At 57.8% G+C, this 26,079-nt stretch overlaps 1 protein-coding gene across 1 annotated transcript; it reads right to left on the bottom strand.

Moving 5' to 3' along the window:
- Positions 1 to 3,102: 3,102 nt before the first annotated feature.
- SRL (sarcalumenin) lies at positions 3,103 to 25,685 on the bottom strand. The gene is made up of 8 exons (XM_071571241.1): positions 25,625 to 25,685; positions 16,992 to 17,912; positions 15,346 to 15,444; positions 14,287 to 14,382; positions 10,800 to 10,835; positions 6,027 to 6,143; positions 5,086 to 5,319; positions 3,103 to 3,935 (listed from the first exon to the last, which is right to left on the bottom strand). Exons 1-8 carry the CDS (start codon positions 25,683 to 25,685, stop codon positions 3,124 to 3,126), a joined length of 2,376 nt encoding a protein of 791 aa, XP_071427342.1. The 3' UTR covers positions 3,103 to 3,123.
- Positions 25,686 to 26,079: the final 394 nt, after the last annotated feature.

Genomic DNA, 26,079 nt, shown 5'->3' with positions numbered 1-26,079 from the left:
CTCCTGTGGGTGAGTGAGAGCAAGGATCACTCTGCCCTGAGGCACAAAGCAAAGGACTTGGGGTGTGCTTTGCCTGTTGGGCCTGAGGCACAGGAAGCCAGGTTGGAAATGCAGACAAATGACTCAGAGATGGCTGGCAGATCCCGTGCAAGGGATGGGGATAAGGCTGGGGTTCGGGGAAGGAGATGGGAGTCCCTGCAGCTGCACCCCTTCAGCCTCCCCAGCCCAGCACTCGCTCCTGCAGGAGAAACAAAACAAGCATCTCCAGGGAGTGTGTTTGGAAAATACCAGGTTTTATTAGACAGGCTGATGTTCAAGCTGACAGTTTTATGCCAATGCACACGATCATGGGCATCTACACAGGTCTGTGCCCCAGCTCCCTCCCCCTGCAATGCTCTGGGTGAGATGCTCACCAGCCTCAGTGCTGCGGGTGCTTGGGGTTTCTCAGCAGAACAAAACGGTCTTCTTGCTCCCCATTTTCACTCCCAGATTCCCAGAGCTCTCCTAAGAAAGCTCAGTGAGGGCTGGACTGGAAACTGCAGTCATCTTGGGACTGACAGTCTCTTGGATCCGTGGGAGAGGAAGAATCTCAGTGTGTCATCTCCCCGAGCCAGCACAGAGTGTGATGGAGAGCAGGGAATGGGCCACCACTTCTGAAGCCATTGCTTTGAGAAGAGGACCCAAGCATATCATATCAGAGGGGGAAAAGGTTCTTGCTGTCACGGAGGAGCCACATCCAAGACATGGGCACAGGGCTTTGCACAGGGCATGCAGGAGCTGAAGGGCAGGGGAAGGGAGGAGAGGAGGGGATGAGGGCTGGAAAATAAAGCAAGAGAAAAGGAAACCAGAGAAGGGATAGAGAGAACAACGAGAGTAGCCTGAGAACAGAACAACAGTGCCTTCAAGGTCAATACTCTTGTGGGACAGGGGGCCTTTCCCTGGCTACCCCACAGGCCTTAAGGGGACAGGGCAACAAGGACAGAGATGGCGCGATACAAGCCTCACAAACAGAAATGTTCACCATGACAGTGGCACACAGTGCAACAGCAGGAACAGTGACAGCATTAGCCTGTTTCTGCCAGTGTTTCTCTTCCATTAGCTCTTGAGAAAACCATGCAGACCAGCCTGGCAGAGGAGGGAGAGCAGTGAGATGGAGAGAGACACGGATGAGCAACAGGGTCACATAGAAGTAAGAAGAAACAGCAGCAGAGGGGCAGCAGTGCTTGGGCAGGTTTGAGACATCACAGCACTGACTCACGAGCGCATCACTTCTCTCCAGGCTGGTCTGGCTGCTGCTCTCTCTGACACTCTGTGTGCCTTCCCCTGCACCTCCAGTCCCTCTGCACTGCAGGCATAATCCCTCTGCCATGCCCCTTCCCGTGCTTGAACGTAGATTTGAGCCTTGGCTTCCTTAGTTCAAATGTAAAGTCCTACCTCAAAGCAGAGGTCATAGAAGTCCCAGGGGCAACATCCCCTCAAACTCACCTGGACTCAAGGGGACCTTTTCTTTGCAGCACATGTTGGATGTGGAGCTCCCACAGTTCTCCTGCCTTAGCTCACGTCCCGTTGCACACGTGGAGACATGGAGTGCTGCCCTTCACACCCTTTCCATCACAACACAGCCTTCCATTCCCAGCTTTCTCTTTTCCTCCTTCATTCCTTTTGCCTTTTTCTTGCCTCAGCCAGCACCTCCACGTCCTCTTGTTTCTGTCAAAGTTAAGTCCCTCTGCTCCAGAGGTTTCCTGAAGAGTGATGCTTACAATGGGCATTTGGCAGGAGGAAGGACAAAGGACGTTCAGCAGGTCCATGATGGGCTTGAAGGTGCCAATCTCCATCCAGGACAACATCTACCTCCTGGTTGGTTTGGCTTAGGTCAGCAGCCAGCTGTGCTGTCCATGAGGGCCAGGTTTCAAGGTCAGCTGTCCATGGGGAACCTCACCCTGCCTGGGTGCTTCCAAAGCAATACTCCCTCAGGACTGAGCAGCAATGCTCAGAGACGAGCCAAGTGGCTAAAATGGGAGGAGTTTGGAAAACAAGCCCCAGAAACCTGCCTAGACTGTCCTGGAGAGAACAAAGCAGCAGGTGGGCAAAAAGGATGTGACCTTTTTCACTTCACAGCTAGTGACCCCCCATTCTTGCCTCCCTCCATAGAGCACAAAAACATGGGGGGCTGACTAAGAAATCAGCGACATGGACTTGAACATGGCCAAGCAGTCAAATCCTTACCCTCAGAGCCCTGCTGATCTACAGGTGGGACTTTTCAGCATGGCCTGTGAGTTAATGACACTCACAGGCAAAAAGTGCCCTCTCCTATGCTGACCCAGGGGAAGGAAACCCTGCTCACAGCTCCTTGTGGGACTGGCTGGTTTTGGGTGCTGGCCCTTCCCCAGCACAGCTCAGCCAGTGCTGGCTGCTCTTCTCCAGCCCATTTCCTTCTCTGACATGGACTTGCAAATCCCATCACAGCTACCTCTCTGGAGCTACAAACACCCCTGAAAACACCCCTTCTTCAGGTGAACACCCAGGTGAAGGCTGCAGAACATCAACTCAGCTGTTAAATGAAAAGAGAACTCTCCAGGTGACTTAGAAGTCTTGGAAAGAAAACCAAGGTCAATATTTGCTGAGATTTGTAGCATGTTTGTGCAAGAAAACAACAGCTGGGACCTGGCCTCTTTCCTTGACCAGCACTTTGGCCTGGGGCTCCTGGTGATGCCTGGGTTGGTGTGTCACTGCTCTCCCCTGTGCTCTCACGTCGTGCCCTCGTTGTCAGTCCCTCATGGCTTCGGGGATGCAGAGGTTGAAATTCCTCTTCACGCACTCTTGGCATCAGTGGAAAAGCAGCTGCTGTTCTAGGTCTCCGTGCATTGCTCATACTTACAGCTTAAACATTGCCTTCTACTTGAAAGAACAAAGATAAAAGGTCAGGAATTCACAGTTTTTATTCTCTTTCTTCTGCCCACCCATCTTCCCCTGCCATCCAGGTCAATGACTCAAAGTCCTCATCGTACGGTAGCCTTTGCCAGCACGGCACTCAAAGGGTTAACAAACCATGGCTTTTTGGACAGCTAAGACATAAGCTCATTCACCAGTAGGAACACGTGGATGGTTAGGTTATGGATCACCTTAGGGTTTCCTGTAGCGGTTCTTTGGGGTTTCACCACAGCCAGTGACATCGCAGGAGAGGACATTGGGCTTCTTCCCCAAGCCGATGCTTCCCAAGAGATCGGGAAGCTCACGGGTGATGGCCTTCTCGATCTTCTCTAGGAAACACCCTCCCATGTAGGAACACTGCTGAGACAGCAGCTTAAAACTGGTGATGGGGTTGATGCCAAAGAAGTCCTTGTAAGCCTCACGGTTGGGGAGGTCAAATTTGCTGACATTGGTCTTTGCCAGAATGGACTTAAAGATAAAGAACCTGTCAGGATCCTCCACAATGTCCCTGAACACCAGTTCTCCATCGCTAAAGAAGGTCATTTTGTCCTTGTAGGTCTGCAGGTAGCGATCGACCAGGAGGGCGTGGATGCGCACCCGGATGGCGTGCTGGCGGATGAAGGCAATCTTGTTTTCCATCCTGTTCTCAATCACCTGGTTGAGATCCTCCAGGAGCGATATCTCTTCTTTGAGGAACAGGTCTCTGTGGGTTTCTGGGTGGTAGTCATGAGGCCAGAAGGAGCTAACGTACACCCTGGGTGGCTCTGTGACGTTGATGAGGGGAGCCAGGCTCCAGAACAGGGCGCCGTAGACTCTCATCAGCTCCTGGGTAGCCAGGCTGTCAGCTTTGTTCAGGATGATCCGGATCTGGGACTCGCGGCCCTTCAGCTGCCGAAACAGCATCTCCAGCTCCAAGCCCACGTCCAGCTTTGTGGGGTCAAACACCACAAAGATGAGATCGGCTCTGTCAATGAACCACTGGCACACGTCATTGAATGGGTAACCTTTGGGAGAGGAAAGAGAGAAATCCAGGAGTAAGGGCCAGCACTGGATGAGTCCCTTCATCAAGGGATAGATAAACCTTGAGCCTGCTGTGCCTTGGGCCCTATCCAGGTTCGATGGGGTGGGAGGCACAGCAGATTTCCCCTGCGGCCTAGAACCTGTTTCTCATGTGCTAAAACACTTCAGGGATGTAAAAACTCAGCCTTGGATGTCTGAGCCTGTCTCCCTCCGCTCGCCCTCGAAACCTTTCTCCCGACTGTTGGCCAGAGGTTCCTGCTGTTCCTGTGAGCAGATATTGAATCACAGATCACAGAATCCTTAAGACTGGAAAAGCTCCCTGAGATCATCAAGTCCAACCATTACCCCGGCACTGCCAAGGCCACCACTGAACTATGTCCCCAAGTGCCACATTCATATGGCTTTAAAATCCTCTTGGGCTAGTAACTCCACCACTGCCCTGAGCAGCCTGTGCCAGTGCCTGACCACCCTATTCTTGAAGAAACTTTCCCAAATATCCAACCTAAACCTTCCTTGGCACATCTTGAGGCCATTTCCTTTCATCCCTTGTTCCCTGGAGCAGAGCCCGACACCCCCGCCCACCCCTCCGGCTCCCCCCTCCTGTCAGGGAGTTTCAGAGAGTGAGAAGGTCCCCCCTGAGCCTCCTTTTCTCCAGGCTGAGCCCCCCAGCTCCCTCAGTTGCTCCTCATTGCACTTGTGCTCCAGCCCCTACCCCAGCTCCATTCCCTTGTCCTTGCAGATATCCAGGTCAAGGAGCACTGCTGGTTTGTCCTGGTGCCCCAGGAACCCTGGGGTCAGACTGGTGCTTCTCTGGCCCCCCCCGTAGCACCAGCCATTGACCAATCCTGGCTCCAAGGGTGGCAAACAGGGCATTAAGTGGTGAGCTGAGGCAGACCATCAGCAGCCCGAGGAGTTCTCAGGAAATAACAGCAGAAATGTCTGCTCTAGGTGTGTTTCCCAGGTCTCAACTGCTGCTGCCATAGCCATGGGCACACAAACATCACCTTCTCCTCCAGTGCAAGACCCCTTTTGTGGCCCAGGACTCTTCCCCATTGTGCTTCAGCCACCTTTGTCACCTCAGATCATTATGGCATCTTTTCTGGGGTCCCTCAGATGAGCCCAGTGAACCCCTACCTCGTTCTTGCTGCTTGCGGTTTTCAATGATGCCTGGCGTGTCCACAAAGGTGACTCGCTCCAGCAGCTTGTGGGGCACCTCGATCCCTATCAGCTTTTCCAAGAAGTTCTGCCCAAACTTCTCCAGGGGTGAGAAGGAGCGGGTGCTGTCAGCAGCCATCACGATGCCCTCGATGGTCTTCAGCTTGGGGCCGTGCATGATGACAGTGAACTCAGAGGTGGTGGGTTCTGCCCCTGTGCAGCAACAAGAGAGCAGCAGAGGAGTGAAATCCATGCCAGGATATGGACACAGCAGGGCTGGCTTGACTGGGAGCATCATGAGCATCATGAGCATCGTGTGCTTTCCAAGAGATGGGGCAGGGCAAGTAGTGGGGCTATGAAATTCCTGCCCAAACTTCTTGGGAAAATGCCAGTAGAGTTTTTCTGGTTTCTGTGGGGGCTGGTTGCTCTGGAAGTGGCCTGACTGCACAAGGTGCCCTGGATAACCACCTCCCAGGAGCCCTCACTACCACAGCACTGAGGTGGCCATGGACATCTGCTCTCAGCTGTGAGGTGACATCCATGGGAGCAGGGTGGAGCGGAATGGCTGTTCTCCTGGGAGAGTGAATTATCTGGCTCCATGTGAGGAGGGATGGAGAGAAGACAAAGGGAAGTTGTCCTTGTGATGTGACTGCTGGTTGGGGTTGGGAGCCTCATCCCTGTGCTGTGGGATGATGGTGTTGTGGGAGAGACACCTTCCTCCCTTCTGGGGAGTGGGACAGGCCCTGGGCTGTGATGGGGAACCTCTCCCTCCACATGGCACCACAGCCAGGTGGGATGGAGCAGATCCCAACCTCCCTGCCACAGCAAGGGGGATCAGAGGTGTGGGTGGGAATCGCTGACCTCACAGATGTGGGAATGCAGGTGCTGGCACCCCCTTGGCAGAGCAGTGGGTGTGGTACCTGTGTACAGCTGGTAGGGAGTGTTGTCCAGCCCCAGGAGGTAGTTTATCATGGAGGATTTGCCGACGCTCCACGGTCCCAGGAATAGCACCATGGGCTTGGAAGTGATCTCCCCATCTGCGGAAAGGGGAAATAACAAGAGGAAGTGAAGGAACAATAGCCGTGGCCGCCACGCCATTAACTCCTGGCTGTAACGAGCATCTCATCGGAGCGCTGCGGTGGTGCTGCCAGGGAAGCAGCTGCCCCTCAGGGCCACCAGCCATTCACCAGCCAAGGCATTACCCAGCGCCGGCCCCTGGGACGTCACCATGCTCTGCGGCAGAGCCCACCTCGCTGCCTCATGTTCTCTGTGGTTTGGCCCTTCTGAGACTACAGAGAACTGGAAGATCTTTTAAACCTTGTCTCAGTTCAGTTCTGCTTTGGGGCTGGCTGTGGGATGTGGGTGTTGTTTGAAGGCAGCTGCCTCAAAGCACGGGACATGCCAAGGAGGAGGCCATGCCTGAGCCAGAACAACACCTCGTGCAGAAGGAGCTGCTGTGGTTTCAGGAGCATCAGGGCTTGGTAAGCGCAGTGCAAGCTTGGTGCCAACTGCCTGCAAGCCTTTCTTCCGTATCTTCATGGGGATCTGCCCCCAGGCCATGGCTCCCAACCCTCTGGCCAAACAGCAGGTCACTGCCTGGCTCCTGCTGGGTGTGGGGAGGGCGGGCTGGGCAAACAGCACCACTCTGGGCTTGGGGAAAGGCAGGAGAGTCAATTATAGTCCCCATCCTGCTCTTTTCAAATCCTGCAGTTTTCTTGAGGGGGCTGATGATGTGCCCAGGAAGACCTGTCCTCGTGCCATGCCATGGGTCCAGGAGTACAGAGGTCCCTGGACACACAGCCAGCGCCTCCAGGAGCAATCCCTGCTCAAATGGGACTCCTGCAATCAGCCCATGGCCACAGTGTTCCACCCTCCAGTGCCCAGGACACCGGGCAGGCAGTCAGCAGAGCCAGAGGAGGCCCTGGCCCATACCAGCCCCAGGCTGTGCCCAGCACAGCCAGGAGACTGATGGTCAGCTCGAGTCCAAATCTGGCCAGGAATGGAAATACAAACTGGGTGAGTGAGTTCCCATTGGTGGGAACCAACCCCATCTTACACTCAGGATGGGAGAGGGTCCATCCTGTTGTTGGCAGCAGGACTCCAGCTGGATGACACCAGAGGAGCTGAGAGCTGCTGTCTCAACCAGAGCTGAGCCTTCCACCATGATCCAAGGCAAGGAGACGCCCTTGAGCTGCACTGCCCTTGGCACATTCTCTTCATCCCCACGTCTAAGGCAGAGCTGTTTTCCCTGTGGTAGCTGAGAGTCCCTGCCCCTCCATGGCTGCTGCCCAAACAGGAGCCAGCAGCTTTCCATAAAGTCAGGGATGCATCTTCGAGGTGGGGGAAGCAGAGTCCCCTTGGTGTTGAGCTCCTGCCTGGAGGACACTGAAGGGCACTGCATGACAGCTCCACACTGAACCCATCTGACTGTGGGCACAGGAGCTGGGCAGAGTGTTCCAGTCCCCTCCTGCCTGCATCTGCCCATTGCAGAGCCACCACCATGTCACCACCAGGGAAGGGAATGGGCTGGGGTCATCTCTTCTCAGGGCTCTGCTGCATCCATACAGCTCAGCCCTCCTCTCCAAAACAGGGCAGCACCTCCAAAGCAAGGGATGGATGGTTCTTTCTGCTGCCCACTCCCTGCCTGTGGGCCACGGGGATCTCACACAGGACCAAAACAAATGTTGAAACGTCAGACTTTCATTATTAATCATTCCTTTGCCGCTCTGTCGCCGCTGCTCTGCTTGCTTGCCAGCTGTAATTGGGGCTCGGATGGCTGTTATTATTATTATTATTATCCCTGTGATGTTGTGCCAGGGGCTTGGGGTGGGTCCCCGTGTGCTCTTTCATAACACATCCCTGGCTAGGTGTGGCTGTGTGAACGTGGGCACCCCTGAGTTCTGGCTCTGCTGCACTTCCACCCCTCTGCCAAGGGGCAGCCCCTCTGCCAGGTCACCCGCAGTTTGTGGAGCCCACCTGTACCCCCATGGACTGTGTGGGCAGTGCCAGGCACTGCGTCCTTGCAGCTCTGCAGGGAGCACAGCAGCTCCCAGGACATGAGACAATTATGGATTCATTCTCCCGCTGCTGCCCGGAGTCTGGGGGAGCAGGGAGCATCTCCCAACCCGGGAGGATGTTGGCCTGGCATCTGTCCCTGCTGTGTCCCTGTGCCATGTCTGTCAGTAGCCATTTGGGTCACCTTGATGGTCCAGAGGGCGGAAAAGATCCAGCGCCCGCCTGAGGCTAGGCTGGGCTGGGCTCGGCTGGGCTCGCTGGGCTGGGCTGGGGCAGGGCTCGCTGGGCTGGCAGCAGCTCCTCTCCGCGGCTCTCTCCAGCCACCCTGTGGCTGCTCGCTCCCAGCTCCACGAGCCTCCAGCTCATCCCTCCGCACAGCCCATGTCTGCTTGGGCTGCACAGATCTGGAGGTTGCAGCAAATTGCAGTTCCAATTTGCATGTCCAATTAGTTTTTCTCTCCTAGAGCAGCAGCTTTCTGGGAGGTTTTTCCACGTGGCAATGCCAGGCTGCCCTTTGTTAGGAGCACTGCTGCTCTGGGGCAGGAGAAGGGAAGGCTCTGGGGAGACCTGAGAGGCCCTTCCAAGTGACTGAAGGGGCTCCAGGAGAGCTGCAGAGGGACTTTGGACAAGGGCCTGGGCTGACAGGACAAGGGGGAATGGCTTCCCACTGCCAGAGGGCAGGGTTAGGTGGGATATGGGGAAGGAATTATTCGCTATGAGGCTGGTGGGGCCGTGGCACAGGGTGCCCATCCCTGGAAGTGTCCAAGGTCAGGCTGGATAGAACTTGGAGGAACCTGGTCTAGTGGAGGGTGTCCCTGCCTATGGCAGGGGTGGAATGACATGATCTTTAAGGTCTCTTCCTGCCTAAACCATTCCATGAGTTTATGATTAATCCTGGGCTAAGTGTTCCCTCTTCTTGTCCTCAAGCCCAGCGAAGGGCCTGGTGCCAGCTCACCCCCCACATAAAAGTCTGTTCCAAGGATTCTGGGCAAAGTAGAAGACCTGGAAAAACCTCCTTCCTCTCCTGGTTGAGACTGGGCCATGGACACAAAGGGCTTCTCTGTTCTCAAACCACCCAGGAAGGCTGAAACACCTGCAGAGACTCACCCAGCATCGCCCACATTGCCACCCCACCCTTGTGCCACAAACACCACCAGCCACCATGCCCATGGCGTGGATCCAGCGCCCTCGGAGGGCTGGCCAGCTCACTCCCAAAGCTTCAAAATCTGTGAGTATCCCCAAGACACGTGTATCCACAGATGAGGGGACGAGCCCACGTGGCTGCAGATGGCCTGTGCCTCCTCCACACTGTGTGCCCCCCGTGCCCACGCCCACCCAGGCAGCCTGAGAGTGCCTGAACCACAGATACAGATAAGGCAGCAATCGGAATATGCTATTAATACCCACACAAGTGTCTCTGCAACTGGCATGCTGGCACCACAGGGAGCCAGGGGCTCTCCAGGCACTGGCATGGCTCTGCCAGAGCTGTGTCCATGTCTGAAGGAGCCCAGTTCAGCAGGGTCTGGCAGTGTGGCAGTGGGGTAGGACAGCAGGGACAGAAGGTGGGATTCCCCCGCTTGTATCTCAGCAGGGACATTGTCCCCATGGCTCAGCACGGGGCTCAGGGAAAGGGCTGGGTGTTGGTTGGCATTTCTTGGACCATCTCCCATCTCGTGCTTCTCCAGAGGGACCTGGCAGCACACCCAGAGCAGGATAGGCAGGGAGAGGAGCCAACTCAGGCTCCCAAGGGGGCTGAGGCCGCCGGGCAGGGGCCAGCCCGTGTTACTGGGACAGCTGCAGCTTAAACTGCAGCCAGGAGGGATCAAGGGTGGACATTCACAAAAGTTTCTGTGCATGGGAGGGTGAAGGGTGGGAAGAGGTCCCCTCTATAGTGTGGGCCATTGGCTGGGCTCCTCCAGTTATGCAATGGATGAGAGATCAATCTGCTGGTCCAACAGAGAACCATGGAATTGCTCAGGTTAGAAAAGACCTCTCAGATTATCAAGTCCAACCACTCCCCCAGCACTGCAAAGGCCACCACTAAACCATGTCCCAAAGTTCCACATCCATGTGGCATTACATATTTCTGGGGATGGTGACTCCAACACCTCCCTGGGCAGCTGTGCCAGGACCTGACCACCCCTTTCTGCAAAGAATTTTTTCCAATATCGAACCTAAACCTTCCATGGCACAATTTGAGGCCGTTCCCTCTTGTCCTGTCCCTGTTCCTGGAGCAGGGCCCGACCCATCCTGGCTCCCCCCTCCTGTTCAGGGAGTTGCAGAGAGCAAGAAGGTCCCCCCTGAGCCTCCTTTTCTCCAGGCTGAGCCCTCCCAGCTCCCTCAGCTGCTCCCATAGGACTACTGCAAACTACCACGGCCAGAGGAATATGCAGCCTCTCAGCCTTAACCTGAGAGGGAAAGGGCCTGGGTGAGGTGGGATTGCAGGAAGGAGGGGGCTGTTGGGAGCAGAGTCAGGCTGGGACAAGTGCAGCGACACATGTAGCAGGCTCTGGAAGGGCTGGGAGCACTGGCCCCAGTGGGTGCCATGGCATGGCAGGTGCTGGCTCTGCTCAGTGCCTGGGAAGCGTGGCCGTGCCAGACAAGTGCCTTGGAAAGCCGGAGGGCAGCGAGAGCTGAGGCAGCACTGGCAGCATGCAGGGACAGGCAGCGATACCAACCTGTGGCCGAGGAGCCCAGGGTGCGTCCAGGGTAAGCTGTTAGCAGGGGACACGGGGAGAGAGAAAAGGAACCGTGAGTCAAGGAGGGAGGCAGCAGCCTGGGGCTGGCCCAGGACAAGGAGGGAGTGACAGCCACATTCCCAGCAGGAGAGATGGAGTTACAGCCTGTGAGCGACCTGGAGCTCCCAGGGTAAGCGCTGAACTCATCTCCCTGCACAACAGGAATGAGGCTCGGGGTGTCCTGCACCCCAACCCTGCACTGCTTAGGGGTTATTGCTGTCCCCAAGGCATTCACTGAGCACACAGAGCCCAACCAGCCAGGGCTAGGACAGCCACCAACCTGGCAAGTGTCCTGGGGTCACCTGCACCCCACCCTCGTGGCTGCTGGGAGGTCATTTCTTACACAGGGGCACTTGCTAATTAGCACATATCAGTAATTAGGGTCACCAGCATGCACTACAACCTGGCATGACCTCACAGCAAGCTTCCCATTGCCAGACTGGGAGAATCCCTGACCCTCAGCTAGGGACACCCCTCCAAGCACTCAGTTGGACCCAGCTGGAGCGTGCCTGCATCCACGTGGGATGGCAGAGCGGAGAGTCAGGAGGGTGGCAGGCAGGGAGAAGGAGATGGCATCTGCCAGGCTTAAGCAGAGGGTGTGTGGGAGCTTTCTGGGATGCACCCTGACAATTCAGAATTGATGGTGACAGACACAACTCCCCCAGGACAGGTGACACTCAGTTCCATGGGTGGTTTCACATGTTGTGGGGAGCAGAGGGGCTCCTTGGATTACAGTGCTGTGAACAGAGCCGATGGGAAGGGAGACAAAATGGAAGGCTGCTGTGTAATGGAGGGGCGAGGGTGCCTGCGACGGCACCCCTCTATATTGGCTTACAGCTCCAAAGGTCACACATATTCCATGACAGTCCTGCCTTGCCGCCCTCCCAGCTGTCCCACTCTTCCTAGGCAGCTGAGCCAGCAGCTCTGCAACCTCCAGCCTCCCCCCTGTCATGGAGGGGCACAGGGTGAGGCATCTCCCACCCTGTGGGCACTCCAGTGATGGAATGAACCTGCTCAGGACAGGGGCACTGAGCAGCAGAAGGGCTCAGAAGGCTCCCAGAGCCCCACATGTCCTCACCTGCCCTGCAAGGTCAAGAGGGCTCCCTGGGCCAACCCTGTAACTAATGTGCAGGTTTCTCTGATTACACTGCTAATGAGGGACTGGGACAAGCTGGATCTGTGGGTATGGAAAGCACACTGCTGAACTGGAGGTTTCCCGGGTGTGATTGTGTGTGCCAGGCTGTGGCTGGGCAGTCAGAGATCCTTCAAGAAGTTTGGTGGCCACAGAAATATTTTGGAGGGGAGCATAGCCAGGCTGTCTCACAGCTGATCCAAGGACTGCAGGCAGCACAGCATCCCTGTGCCCTTCCCTGAGGCAGTGCTGGAGCTGCACCTGCACCAGGAGGGTGCTGTGTGGGACACAAAGATGTGTGCTGGGAGCTGACCTGGGGTGGCTGTTCCTCATACTGAGGTGGAACAGACCATGGAGCACTGAGGTGAGGCTGCGGGGCACACCAGGGTCTGCTCTACGAGGTGAGTCCTGCTCAAGAGCTGGGGTTTTGAGGGGCTAGAAAAACGAGAGGGTTAGTGGTTGTTTCCTCAGGAGCTGAGGCAGAGGAAGGCATCAGGAGCCTGAGAAACACTTCCTCCCAAAAAGGGAGTAGGGAGGTGGCTGCTCAGCATGGGACAAATGAAGAGCAGAGTGGGATGTCCTGAGAGCTGGGAACTGAGACTGGGCTGTGTCCTCTGGCTGTGAACAACAAAGTGAGAGTTAGAGCCCACCAGCTGCCCCTGTAACCCCCAACAACCTCCTAAACTGTGTCCCAGGTTGAGTTAGCAGCAAATGCCACCAACATGGAACAGAACAGCTTCAAGAGGAGGCTGGAATGTTGCTGGACCTGTGAGCTCCAGGATGGAGACAGGACCAGGCTCTGGGCTTGCATGCTGGGAAGTTCCAGCCCTGTGTTCCTGGTACTCCTTTCTCAGGCATGTGGCAGTGCTGTGCTGGCTGTGCTTGGGACAAGCCAGCAGCTGTGGGGTGACAGGCTGCAGTAGGACATGTTGCTGGGGCCCTCAGTTGCCCTCCCATATGGCAAGCAGATGGTGGTCCCCAGCCACTGGCACCAGCACAGAGCAAGGCAGGCAAGGGCACAGCTGGAGTTCTGTGAAACCCAGCCCTTCCAGAATCCCAGGGGTGGGTGGTGGTTGATGTCCAGGGTGCTCTGAGTCTTCAAGGGGCAGGATCTGGGCTGGTGGTGGGGACTCTACAGCCCTGTCCCTGCCCCGGGGGTTCCCTGTGTGCCCCCACAGGCTGTGCTGGAGATGGGTTGGCTGGGCAGGGAGATGTTAAAACCTGTTTATGGAATGTCTGACCCAGATTTAGGAGTTGCAGTGAGGATGCTTGGAAAACTGGGATTCTGCTCTACAGGGATATGTCCCAGGGGTTTGCCCAGGTAGGACCTGTGTGCTGGTGGAGCAAGTCCAGCTGTGAAAGGCAGATCTGTTGAGAGGTTGTATCCTGGTCCTGCCTCACCAGGAGAGAGGGCTGGGCTTCAGATGGTTGGGCCTGGAAACCTGAGGGTGAAGGCAGAGCTGCAGGACAAGGAGGACAACTTCAGGACCTTAGCAGGAGGTGGTTGTGGGCATGAAGACCTGGGACACTGACAACAGGGACTGCAGCATCCTCTGATATTCATGGGACATCTGACCCTGGCTCAGGACAGGGTTTGGGTAGGGCCTCATAGGAGAGTTACCCCAGTGAACAGGGACTTCAAACTTAGGATGGAGCCCTCTGTGCTTGGAAAATGAGGCTGCTTATAGTCACAAGAGCTGCTTGTATCTTGTGAGCATCTTGGGGCAGATCCCAGAGGGACACATGTGGGGCTGGGCTCAGCTCTCACCATGCCAGGGGCCACAGGGACCTGCTCACCTCTCCAGTGTGCCTGAGATTGCCCAGGGCTGGAAACTCTGACTCTCAAGATGAGTGAAGGCTGCAGAGCTTGAGGGACACCCTGCCTGCATGGCTGTGTCCTGTACCCAGCAGGAAGGATGCCAGCTCCAGCCACCCCCAGGAAGCTCTTCCCCAGCCTTGAGAGGACCTGAGCTTCCTTGCCAAGCCTGTTTCACTGGGCCATGATCTCTGCTTGGCAGAGGGACAGGGCATTGATGTTAAGCAGGTGGGGGACCCAAAGCAGGCAGGGCTCAGTGCTCAGCCCACACAGATGGCCCTGACAGCAGATGGGCTAAGGCAGATGCAGGAATCCCTGCCCCTGGGTTCACATGCTCTGAGCCCAGCATGTGCAGGGACTTCTTGGGAAGCTGCAAAGGAAGACACACTGTCCAAGGCTTTCCATGATCGGCTCTCTGCACCGTTATCTGTATCCCAAGGACCTGGTGGTGCTGCAGACCCCAGTGCCCATGGCATTACCTGTGATCTCGTGCTGCCTCAGCTCATTGTATCTGTAGGAGTGCTCCAGGGGCTTGATGGAGGCGTGGTAGATCTTCCTCAGGCGCTGCAGGACTCCTGGGGGGGAAAGCACACAGCCAGGTGAATGGCAAACCCCATTGCCCAGGGGAGTCCCTCCCTGGGGCATTCCCTGCAGGAGGGAAATTCCTCCAGGTCCTGTGGGTGGCTCAGCTGTGCATCAAGAGACTTGGCTCACAGCTGAAATCTCCTCCAAACTGACCCCAGTGACACATTTTACCCAGAGGAGCTGTGGCTGCCCCATCCCTGGAAGTGTCCAAGGCCAGGCTGGACAATGCTTGGAGCAACCTGGGCTGGTGGGAGCTGTCCCCGCCCATGGCAGGGGGTTGGGATGGGCTGGTCTTCAAGGTCTCTTCCAACCCAAATAATTTTAAGATTCTATCATTTTGATGCCCCTCCCCTGCTAATGTTTCCTGCTGGGCACTGTCCCCATCTGCTGCCAGCAGCTGATGGAAGGAACATCCCTTGTAAGTGTTATTTAGCACATTCACTATCCCAAAAATCCTTCCACACTGTGCCAGGGCCCCCTGGCAGGGCCCTTAAGCTGCTTGCTGGAAAAAAGGAGGAGCCTTTTTCCACAGTATCTCTTATCACTGTCTTCCCAGCCCAGACTGCCCCCGGGGCCAGCAGAAGAAGTCCTTAGAGCAGCAAACCCCCATAAATAATTGGAATAAAAACCCCAACACGTAGTTATGAGCTGCCCCAGGTTTCTCTGGGCAGGGATGTGCCTGATTCACCATCTGCATCTTCCAGCCTCTCTAACCTCCTACTTCTTGTATGCCCATGGGGCTGTCTTTAAAATACCTAAAACATGTTAACCCAAGAGCAGCCAAAGGGCAGTTACTGAAGATGTGGCATTAATAGACCTACAGGAAGGAAAGTTAAAATCAAAAGGCTCCAGGGAAGGAAAATCCCATCCATGCTCTTAGTGCGGGGTGGTGAGGAGCCTGCACTGCAGGGGTGGTGTGGGCTGAAGGAGCAGGGTGTGCATGGCCCCCTCACCAGAGACATCATCGGCAGGTTTCTCCTCGTTCAGCTTGAGGGTGTTCTCCAAGTGGGACCGGTCACGCTTGGTCGGCTCGCTGGCATCTTCAACCTCTTCTGGAGGAGAAAAGCAAGAGAGCTGTTACTGCTGGGGGGAGAATCCACAGAGGAGCTCACACAAGCGACCGCTGGGGAGAGGCCGCGGGGAGCACACACAGCCCGAGCCGCAGCCGTGCCGTGCGTCTCCGCAGCCGCTCTCACCCTGGGCAAGCCGCGTGCCTTCCCTTTGGCACAGGAGCCTGGAGGCTGCCAGGGCTGTGGCTGCTGGGGAAGCATCATGGGCAACTGCTTGGCTCCGAGGAGGGGCTGGCCGCTCCTGGGGAATGCCAAGGATGTGCCTGGAAGGGACTCCCGGGGCTGGGGCGTACAGAAGCACGTGGCAGCTGCTGCCCGACGGGGCCCGGCGCGTCCCCAGCAGCTGTGGCTCCGTGGGGGCTCAGCCTGCAGCGCAGGCTCTGTGCTGCTCTCTCTCCTTGGCCCCCCAAAACTGCACCTTGAGCCGGGTTTCACGAGGCTGGGGCTGGCTCTGGGTGTTGAACAGGCCAGCCTGACATATCCTGACTGCCTCGCCTTTGCCAGCAGGGCTATTCCTTCCCAATTCTCCCACCTCTGCCTCCATATCAACCTGGAGCCCTTTGCATGATGCCTGTGCCTCGTGGCTCTGTACCAGACATGGGGAGCATGAGGCAGCTGCCACCACCTGGGAAGGCTCCCCAGCATCCCTAAAACTTGGAGACAGAGGTATCCTCACCATGGAGGTGCTGCCACACCAAGAGCTTTTTGGTAAGGGGAGCTGGGTTGGGCTGTAATGGGGAATTGGGGACAGGTCTGGGGACACCGAGACCTGGGACTGTGTTCAGCATCTCCAGAGCACTGGGCTGAGGAAGACCTTTTGACTTGCCAAGTGAAGCCACAGAGACCAAACTGCGTTTGCCTTTTGTGAAAAATGGGAGGTTTTTTGAGCTGGGGCATTAGTAGATGAAAAAGAAAAAAAATAAAGACTCATCTGGGTCTGAAGGTGGCTGCCCACCCCATGGGCCAAAGTCTACAAGTATTTCTGGTAAATCATGGTGAGGGGTGTCCCTCTTCTTTAGTTAGCCTTTCACTGATTGAGTGGGGCCAGTGCATTGGGAACTCTTTGGCCTGGATTAGCTTCTCACACCTTTCCATGAGACAAGAGCTGGTGGGGAAAAGACCCACCATCCTGGCAGCATCCTGCCCCTGCACCAAGCTGAGGGTCCAGAGGACTCTGTGGGTGGAGGACAAAGAGCCCTCTTAAGACGTCTGTGGGTGCTGGAAGGGGCCTGGGGCTTAAAAATCTCATCCATGTGCACATCCCTGAGGAGAAATCATGGACTTAAAGTGGAGGGAGGGGAATATCAGCCTGTTTTGGCACTGCTGGGAGGAGCACCCACATGAGGAGCATCTGTGGGTTCCTGCTGCGCCCTCGCTGCCCAAGGCCATGTTAGGGGCAGGTGGGGAAGCACAAGCGTTAGGGCAGGGCCATGCACTAGGCAAGGTTTAATGTGCCAAGCTCAGCTCCACCAGGGTTGATAGTAGGTCACTCTCGCTGCTACAGCACACCCACAAGAAAAGATTCCAACCTATCTGGCTGTGCCGGGGCTCGGTGGCAGCTGAGGGGGTGCTGGGGACCTCTGTGTCTGTCACTGGGGGCTTGTCTGCTGGGGGGTCTTCTGCTGCTGCTGCTGCTGGAGGGTCTTCTTTGGCTGGTGGATCTTCTTTGGCTGGTGGGTCTTCCACTGCTGCTGGTGGGTCTTCTGCTTTGTCCCTACAGGGTGGGTGATGGCAGCTGGCAGGGCCAGCCCTGGCTTCTCCCGTGCTGGCAGCTGCTGATTTGCCATGGCTCTTCTTCTCAGAAGTGCTTGCTGCTTCCTTGTTGCTCCCCTCCATTTCGTTCTCAGACCTGGCACCATCTTCCTCAGATTCTTTCTCCTCCTTAGACTCTCCCTCCTCCTCAGACTCTCCCTTGCCTCCATCTTCCTCAGTCCCTCTGTGTTCAGCTTCCTCAGACTCTCCCTGCTCATCATCTTCCTCCAAGCTCTGCTCATCCCCTTCTTCTCCCCCACCCAGAACAGACGCTGCTCTTGGCTCCTCTGTTTTCTCTCCCCCAGGCTGCCCTTGCTCCTCAGAGCTTCCTTTCTCCATGTCAGGCTCCTCATCCTCCTGGGCATGAATGGCAACTTTTGTGCTGGGTCTGTGGGTCTCTTGGTGATGCTCTGCCATGGCATCCTCCCCTGGGCTCTGACCCTCCTGACCCTTCTCCTCGGTGGTCTCCTCTGTCTGGCTGTCCCCTGGCCCCAGGGCCCTGCTCAGGCCACCCACCAGTTCTTCCTCCCCCTCTCCACGTCCCTCCTCAGCGGCGCTGGGCAAGGAGGCATTGGCAGTGCCACTGTCCTGCTCCTCCTCAGGGCTGCCATCTGCCACCTCCTCCTCCTCCAGCCATGGCTCTGTGGCTGGCAGGGGGCCGTTGGCAGCGCTGTGGTCCGTGCTGGGGCCGTGCGGCTCTAAACGATGAGAACAGCTCGGTCAGTCTCACCCACGCTGGCACGTGGCTACTGGGGCACCCCCCGGCCCCTGCCACTGTGGGGGGCCCTGAAGGAGTCGTGGTTGCTACCAAGAGGTTCAAACTCATCCCTAAACCTTCTCTAGTTCCAGATCAACTTTCTGTCCCTGTCACAAGGAGTTGGGTGCAAAGACGTGTTTGTGGGAGGCAAAGCTGAGCTAGCAGGGGGCTCTGGGGCTGTGCTGGGCAAGGCTGCCACCTGCCACAAAGCACTGCAGGAAGGTGGCAAAGCAGCCCTAAAAATGAGGGGAAAGGAGTGAAAATAGCAATGGGGGGGCGGGGCTGTGGGCACTTGGCAGGTGAAAAGGGTCCTTCCCCAGCCCTGACTCGGGAGAGCATCACACCAGCCGTGGTGAGTGGCAGAGTGAGGGGGAGGAGGAGGAGGAGGAGGAAGGGGCTTCCCAGCACAGGGACTGATCCCGGCTGCAGGGCTCAGGAGCTATTTATTGTGAGTGTCCCTTCACTAGGAAAGCATCTGCCTCGCCATGCAGCTGGCAGGGACACAATGAGTTTGTTCTGCAGCCCAGGAGAATCCATCCGTATTTTCCATAGGCTCCAACTGCAATTTAACATTAGCCGACGGCTGCCAAAAATAAAAGATCACGGCTATACTGTCTCCATTACAAACAGTTGCTGCTGGTCGAAATAATCCCCCCAAATGCCCAGTGCCAGGGGAGCATTTCAGAGGAAAATAATTCCTTTGTACTCCAGCTGGCAAGCAGATGCCAAGCAGGAAAAAATGCCACCTCCAGCCAGGCAAGAGGAGAGCGGGCAGTGCTGGGCACAAGCAGTGTCCATGCAGGAGCCATGGGACAGTGTCCAGTGGAGCACCAGCAGGAGCTCAGCAAAGCTGGGGCTCACTGGACTTGGCCATGGAGACCACAGTGTGGCAGGATGAAGGCTGGAACCAGCACAAGTGCCCAGTGACTGCTCAGCCCAGTTTGCCGTGGCTGGGATGCTGCTGGGTGGTTGTATCTCCATACTCTGGGATCAGGTCACACTGGGAGGCTCATGCCATGCCAACAGTGGGCACTGGGAAGGGCAGGCTGCACCCCAGCCTGCTGCATTCCCGGTGGCTCTGGGTTCCCTGGCATGACAGAGCCTTGCTGCAGCTTCCCACTCTGCCCAAACCAGATGCAAGGATCACCCCTGCTCTGCCCTCACTGACCTCCCCCACCCTTGGCTGGTACATCTGGGCTCCCACTTCAGCTCCCAGATGGAAGGGAGGTGGGTGGGCAGCTCCCACCCTGCTCCCTCCCACCCCTGCCCTTCAGGTCACCTTCCATGGGACCCTGGGACCCCACAGGAGCTGCTTGGAGGGGAACATCCATGTTTGACCTGCAAACCCCCTGGTGGCAGGGGACCAACAAGCCCCTGGCTGGCCCTGGTGGTCTGGGAACCAGGCTGGGTCACTGGAGAGTCCACTGAGAATGAGGTTATTGTCACTTTGGTCCCAAAATAACTGGTGAGTTGGAGGGCTGGAAGAGGAGTGATGGTCAATGTGGAGAAGTGGGGCAGGACCAGACAGAGGAGACTCTGAATGTCCTGAAGGCTTTGTCTGGGGTCTCTGTGTCTCCTCTGACCCACAGGGGCCATCACCCACCATGGCCAAGCACAACTGCAACCCCAGTGCCCACCACGAGCCATCCTCTGCAGGGAAAGGGAAATATCCCCCAGGTGCTCCCAGCAGGGATTTTCCTGCCAGTGTGCTGGCCACGGGCTTTCTTTGCTGTGACCTTCAATGTCTTACACAAAGTCCCTGTCCCCTCTGCACCTCCTTCTCCCTCCTGTTTCCCCTACATGGTCTCCCTGTCCATGGTGGGGCGAATTGTGCTGACCTGCAATGAGCACGAAATGGGCCGAAGGTTATGGGCTTAACACCCTCCGTGCACCCTCCAGAGGCTAAAAATAGGGCCCAGCAACTGTATGGAGAGCGGGAGGAGCGGCAGAGCAGCCCCAGCCCCTTGTCCTGCTGCCAGCCAAGGGTGACGTCCGCACCTGGAGGCCCCCGTGGGCCCCGGGAGGGGACAGCCACGGTGTAAAGTGACACTGGGGCTCCCCGGGTTCACACCTTGCATTGTGCCAAGCAGATGGGTGGCACGGGAGAGGAGCCCTCGCCCTGCTCCCCTCAGGGACCTGACCTCCCAGAGGTTCCCTCTCTTGCCCTGCACCTGCCACCTCAATCTCATGCTGGGGGGGCTGGCAGCTGCCAGGGGACCCTTTCTCTGGCAGGGACAGCAGGGAGGGAGAGCTCACAGTGGGGCTCTGTGTGATGCCACAGCTTGTTTGCTCATGGGAGAAGCCCATGAGGGAAGGGCAGGGATGGCTGCTGGACAAAAAACATCCCAGTGTCCCCTCCATCCCTGCACGGGGACGGACAGAACAGCAAAGACCTGGCTCCAAAACAGGTCCTCCAGGAGGACAGTGAGGAGGGACAGATGGGCACAGGTGGCCCTGGAGGGACACTCTCCCCCTGCAGCAGAAATCGGAGCCCCGAGCGTGGGGCTGGGGATGGCAGGGAATGGCTTTTCACACGCCCCCTTCCCCTGCCTGGATCCCTGCGGCCCTGGGGGTATTATCCACTGGCTCCTGCTAGTCCTGCACTCCCCGTGTCCTCCCTGCAGGGTCCTGGGGGCACCTTGCACCATCCATCCCTTCCTTTGTCCTCACAAAGCCCTTTGAAACCTCATGGAGAGTGACTGGACACAAAGAAGCTGTCTGGGACTTCCTGGGATTTTCCAGCTGGACCTCCTGCAGACCCCCCTTTTCTGCGAGACCCCATTTCATTAGGATGTCCTTGACCACCAGGCTCTGCGAGGTCCCCATGGCCTCCATGTCAGGTTGAACCCCTGGTGCTCCTCCAGCTCATGGCCAAGCACCAGTCTGGAGCCAGCCAGGCCAACACCTTCAGAGGGAATTGTCCCACAAGGGCTCAAACAGCACAGAGGACACAAGAATGAGATCCTTGTGCACCCTAAAACATGGGATGCCCAGACACACCATCACATCCCAGAAGCTTCATGATCCCAAAACACCAGCATAAAGCAAATACAGTCCAGTTTTTTCAGCGCAGAGAGAGGCTGGTCTAGGAAACAGCTTTGTCAGCCTCATCTATGCATGAGATTTTAAGTTTAGTCAAAAGAGGTTATAAATTGATTTGATTTCTACAAATAGTTGCATTGAACCACATGATATTTTGATTAAGAAATGGTAAAGAAACCTCACCAGAATCTACCAAGGGGATTAAAACCAAGTTGGAGCTTTCTAAATATAGAGATGAAAATGGGAAGTCACTGCTGCAGGGCATTTTTTCCAGCCTCCACACCTTAAAGGTCTGGAAGGAACCCTGAACCCCTGACTTGCAGAAGGCATGAGGATGAGGCAGGTGGGAGAAGAAGCATCCTCTGCTTCCTGGCCGAGGAGATCTGGGTCTGTCAGAGAGAAGATGGCCCAGAAACCTCAGGTATTTTGGCACAGGCAGATGTCACGCTGTACATCCAGGAACATCGACCCGTGGTGTCCCTTGCAGGGTCTGCAGCCCAGGGAAGTGCTGAGGGACATGCTGTGGCATGGCTGGGGCTGGAAGAGGAACTCCCAAGAGGTCACACGGGGCCTGTCCCCTGGCCACCAGCCACAGGAGGCTTCACCAGCCCATCCCAGGAGTGTCCCCTGAGGAACACACTCCATGCGCTCAGGGCAAGTCTTCCTGGCTGGAGGAAGGCTTCCCATCCCTCCTTAGGTCATACCAAGCATTCTCAGTCACTTGGGCAGCCCATGGACTTGCCAAACTGGATTCTACTGCATGATGACCTGTTATCCCACAAGATCCTCAGATCCATGGGAATATCTGGGCAGACACTGCCTGGCAGAGCCGAGCAGGGATACCCAGCTCTGGGGATCTGACCCAGCACCATGGGGCACTCCAGCACAGGGACAGGGCCACACAGCTCTGAGCCCTCTCCCATGGCATGCTCCATGTGTGGGGAGGGCTGAGCCACATGCCTGGCTGGCACCAGAGCTGTGCTGACACTGCCAACACCCCGTCCCGGCTGGGGGTGCCCGGCCAGAGCCCCTCCAGCCCCTCTGGCAGCCCCCCCCGGCACACAAGCTCATGGCTTCCTCCTGCTATCACTTACAGGGGAAATGTCCTCGTGGGCTGAAAACAGCCCAGCAGAGCCCTGCTGCTCCTGCAGGGCCCAGGGAGCAGGTAATTCCAGGAGGGATTTGGTCACCCTGACCTGTGGCCAGGCTGGGCTTTTGACACCTGGGACTGGTGAGCAGGCACAGTGGGAAAATGGCACGGTGGGAAAATGGCAAGAGGCTTTTCCCTGGGCATGGCACAGCCCTCCCAGCCCAGTAGCATCTCACAGAGACCTGCTGGTGTCCCTGTGTCACCAAGGCCATGCACAGGTGAGGTGTCCTGGCCTGAATATCACCTACACACACAGACAAAGATGGCTGATGGAGAAGGTGTCACAGCACAGCCAACCTGCCCAACATCTGCTGTGCTTTGCTCAACCAACAGCTTGGGAGTGAGATATGGCACCCACAGGGACCAGGGTCTTCTCCAGGTGTAGCACCAGGGGTGTGACAGGGATGTAGGTGGTACAAGCACCCAAAATCCATGGGTGCTAATGTCTCACTACAGCCACTCAAGGGCACTGGTGTCCATGGCTGTGCCAATGCTGGGGAGTGGAGTGGAGTGTCACTGGGACACAGCACCCCCACCTCTGGGGAGGCTGGTTACTGTGGGTAGCACTGGCCTGGGATGGTCAGGATGGGGGTCTTCATGGGTACTGTGCCTGGGTCCCACAAGCCCACTGGGAGGTGCAGCCCACCCTAAAGTGATGCATTCCAAGTGATGGAGGAGACCCCAAGGCGACACATTACACAGGACAGTGTATACCCCAAGGTGCCATGTCCTGGGTGATGGGGAACACCCCAAGATGCCACGAGGACTTGGTGATGGAGCTCACCCTGAGCTGACAAGGCTCAGGCAGGATGAGGACTCCCAGGGGTGGTGACCCATGCTTGCTGTCTGTGCCAGCTCACAGTGCCTTGCAGGAGGATGCCAGCATGGCAGGGCTTCCCCCAGTCCCCCTCCCAGCTTGAAAGCAGTGATGGCATTTCTGTCCCACTCAAATCTGTGATGGCTGTGGGGGCAAAGGCCCCCTAGGGCAAAGCTGCCAAGCACAGTGTCTGGGTACTGCCCTGACAGCATCCTTATGGGCCATTCCCAGCCTGGAAGGGGTGGCTGGGCTCTGCCTGAGGTGTGAGTGCAGGAGAAGGAGACCTTGCCCCAGAAAGGAGTGGATGGAGTGCCCTCCCCATGAGCCACCACCCAGCCCTGCAGTGGGTGCTGGCTCTGCTGGGGCTCCTGGTCACACCTGGGAGCTTTGCCAGGCCTGGCCACGTGGGTCATTTTGGCTGGGGCAGGAGGAGGGCAGGCGCAGGGCAGTTCCCACCCCTGGCCTCTGGCAATGGTGACAGTCCCAGCGGCCCCAGGTGTCACTAAACCCTGACGACCACACCTTGCCATGGTGCCTCAGTGAAGGCCCTGGCTCTGCACTGGACTTCCACTCCCTTCTCTTCACCAAACAGGGGATGAATGGAAAGACATGGAAAAACCACTCCCCACAAGCCACTTCCTGCACCCCAAAGAGCAGGGTCCAAGAGCCCAGCTTGACACCAAAGCAAAAGCAAAACTCATCCTGCAAATGCCACCAGTCCCTATGGAGCAGAACCATGGGCAGGTGCCACTCCTTACAGCTTTTTTTCAAACCTACAGAATCAGAATAAAATAGGGGATCCCTTAATAATCAGGAGATGCCAAATGTGGGGACTTGAGGGGCTTCTGCCACCCCTTGGAGACCCCAACATGCCTCCTGGCTCCAGAGCCTCCTTTGAGAGGGGTGAATCCTCAGTGCTGGGCCATGCCAGCCTCAGCACAACCAAGACCTGGGCTGGTGGTGGTCACCCAACCATGGTGACAACCCCTGGATGTCCCACAGGGCCACCAACCCAGCCTGAAGCCTCACCAGCCACTGTATGCCCATAGAGGTTGTTTCCAGCCCCGATCCGCAGACCTGACCTGCACCCCATGGAGGTCACCCCTCCACTGTCGGGGTGTGCCACTGGCCTCCAAGCCCAGTCATTCCCAGGAATGGCCCCCCATGCCCTTAAAAGGGCAGAACTCGGCGGGCCGGGGGTGCGGGCGCTGGCAGCGGCAGCTGCGGGTGCCTGTGCGCGGGGCCGCGCCCGGCCGGGGGGGCACGGCCGGGGGGGCAGCAGCGCAGTGTCCCCTTACACGGCAGTTTCCATACATAGCCGCCCCCCTCCCGGCCGGCCAGAGAACCGGCCCGAATTAACTCAAGGGCAAGCAAGGGTACCAGAGATGCCGCCCCAGCCCTCGGCCCCGGGGACGCCCGGCCGCGGATCGGGGCGGTGAGCGAGGATGGGACAGCCGGGGGAGGGGGCTCCGCGCCCAGCAGAGATCCCCAGTGATCGCCTTGGCAGACCCCCCCAAGTCCTCACAGTCCAAAGCCAAGCCATCAGGGCACCCACAGGTGACATTGCCCCGGGCAGCGACACAGCCCGTACGCCCGAGGAGGGATCCCAGTCTGCACCCCCCGCCGTCCCCTCCTGTCCGTGGCCCCCCCAACATGTTCTCCTGCGCGTTTTGGGGAGATTCTGCAGCCCTGGCAGAGCTGCCAGGGAGCCCAGCCGGCCATGCCCCTGCCATGGTGCCCTGCTGCCAGCCCCGGGGGCCAGGCTGGGCTCACCAGGGAGCCCAGAGCCTGTTCTGCACCCTCAGCCCCACAGACACCCACAGCTCTACCAGCACCTGCAGCTCCACAGGTAGCTGCAGCCCTCCAGGGTACTCACAGCCCCACAGGCACCCACAGCCCCACTCGGGCTCCGGGGGACCCCCAGCCCCATGGGCACCTGCAACCTTAGAGACTGACAGCCCCACAGGCTCCAGCATCCCCATGGGGACACAGCCCCGTGAGGGCCCCACAGCCCTGCAGGAACTCCCAGTCCCATTAGGACCCACAGCCCCATGGGATCCCCATAGGCACCCACTCCCTAACCCACAGCCTCACAGGGTCCCCATAGCCCCAGGAGGACCCCATAACCCTTCTGGCACCCACAACCTCATGGGTTCCTCATAACCCCAGGGGGTCCCCACAGCTCCAAGGGTGTCCACAGCCCCATGGGGTCCCCATAACCACACAGGAACTCACATCCCCATGGGGACCCCATAACCCCCCACAGGCACCCACAGCCCCACAGGCACCCACAGCCCTGAGGGGTCCACATCAGCACAAAGGCACTCACAGTCGCATGGAGACCCCATAACCCCACAAGCACCCACAGCCCCGAGGAGTCCCCACAGCCCCGTGCAGTCCACACCACCCCTTGGGGTCCCCACACCCCCAAGGGCACTCACAGTCGCACAGAGACCCCATAACCCCATAGGCACCCACAGCCCCACAGGCACCCACAGCCCCGAGGGGTCCCCACAGCCCCAAGGACACTCACAGCCACATGGGGACCCCATAGCCCTGCCAGCACCCACAGCCCCACGGGCACCCACAGCGTTCTGGGGTGCCCCCAGCGCCCAGGAGCCCCCCACCCGGTGTGTGGCTGTACCTGCGGTGCTGAGGAGCAGGAGCGAGGCCACGCAGCAGCAGAGCAGGTTGAGTCCCTTCATGGTGGCTGCCAGGAGGTCGCTGCCGCTCGCTGCCTCTATTTATACGGCGGCGGCGGAGCGGGGCAGGGCAGGCAGGGCAGGCAGCTGCCCGCACAGATGCTGCTGCCGCTGTTCTTCCGCTCCCGGGGGCCCGGGGAACGGGGACAGGGATGGGGCGCAGCGGCAGCACTGGGAATGGCATCGGGGGGGCGATGGCACAGGACCCCTTCTGCTGTGGGGTCCCTGGTGTTGCCCATGTGGGGTCACTGTCCCCATCAATGTCCTGCTGGGGTGGGGCAGGGGAGCTCCGTGGGCTGTTTCGGCTCCTGTTGCTCCTTTCGGGCTGGAGAAGGATTTTATGGAGGAGAAGTGTTGAGCATCACAGCACTATGGTGCCCCCAGGCACCTGGGCTGA

This window comes from Pithys albifrons, chromosome 16, assembly GCF_047495875.1.
Source record: "Pithys albifrons albifrons isolate INPA30051 chromosome 16, PitAlb_v1, whole genome shotgun sequence".
Classification (NCBI taxonomy): Eukaryota; Metazoa; Chordata; class Aves; order Passeriformes; family Thamnophilidae; genus Pithys; species Pithys albifrons.
This window is presented reverse-complemented; position numbering and strand designations above follow the sequence as displayed.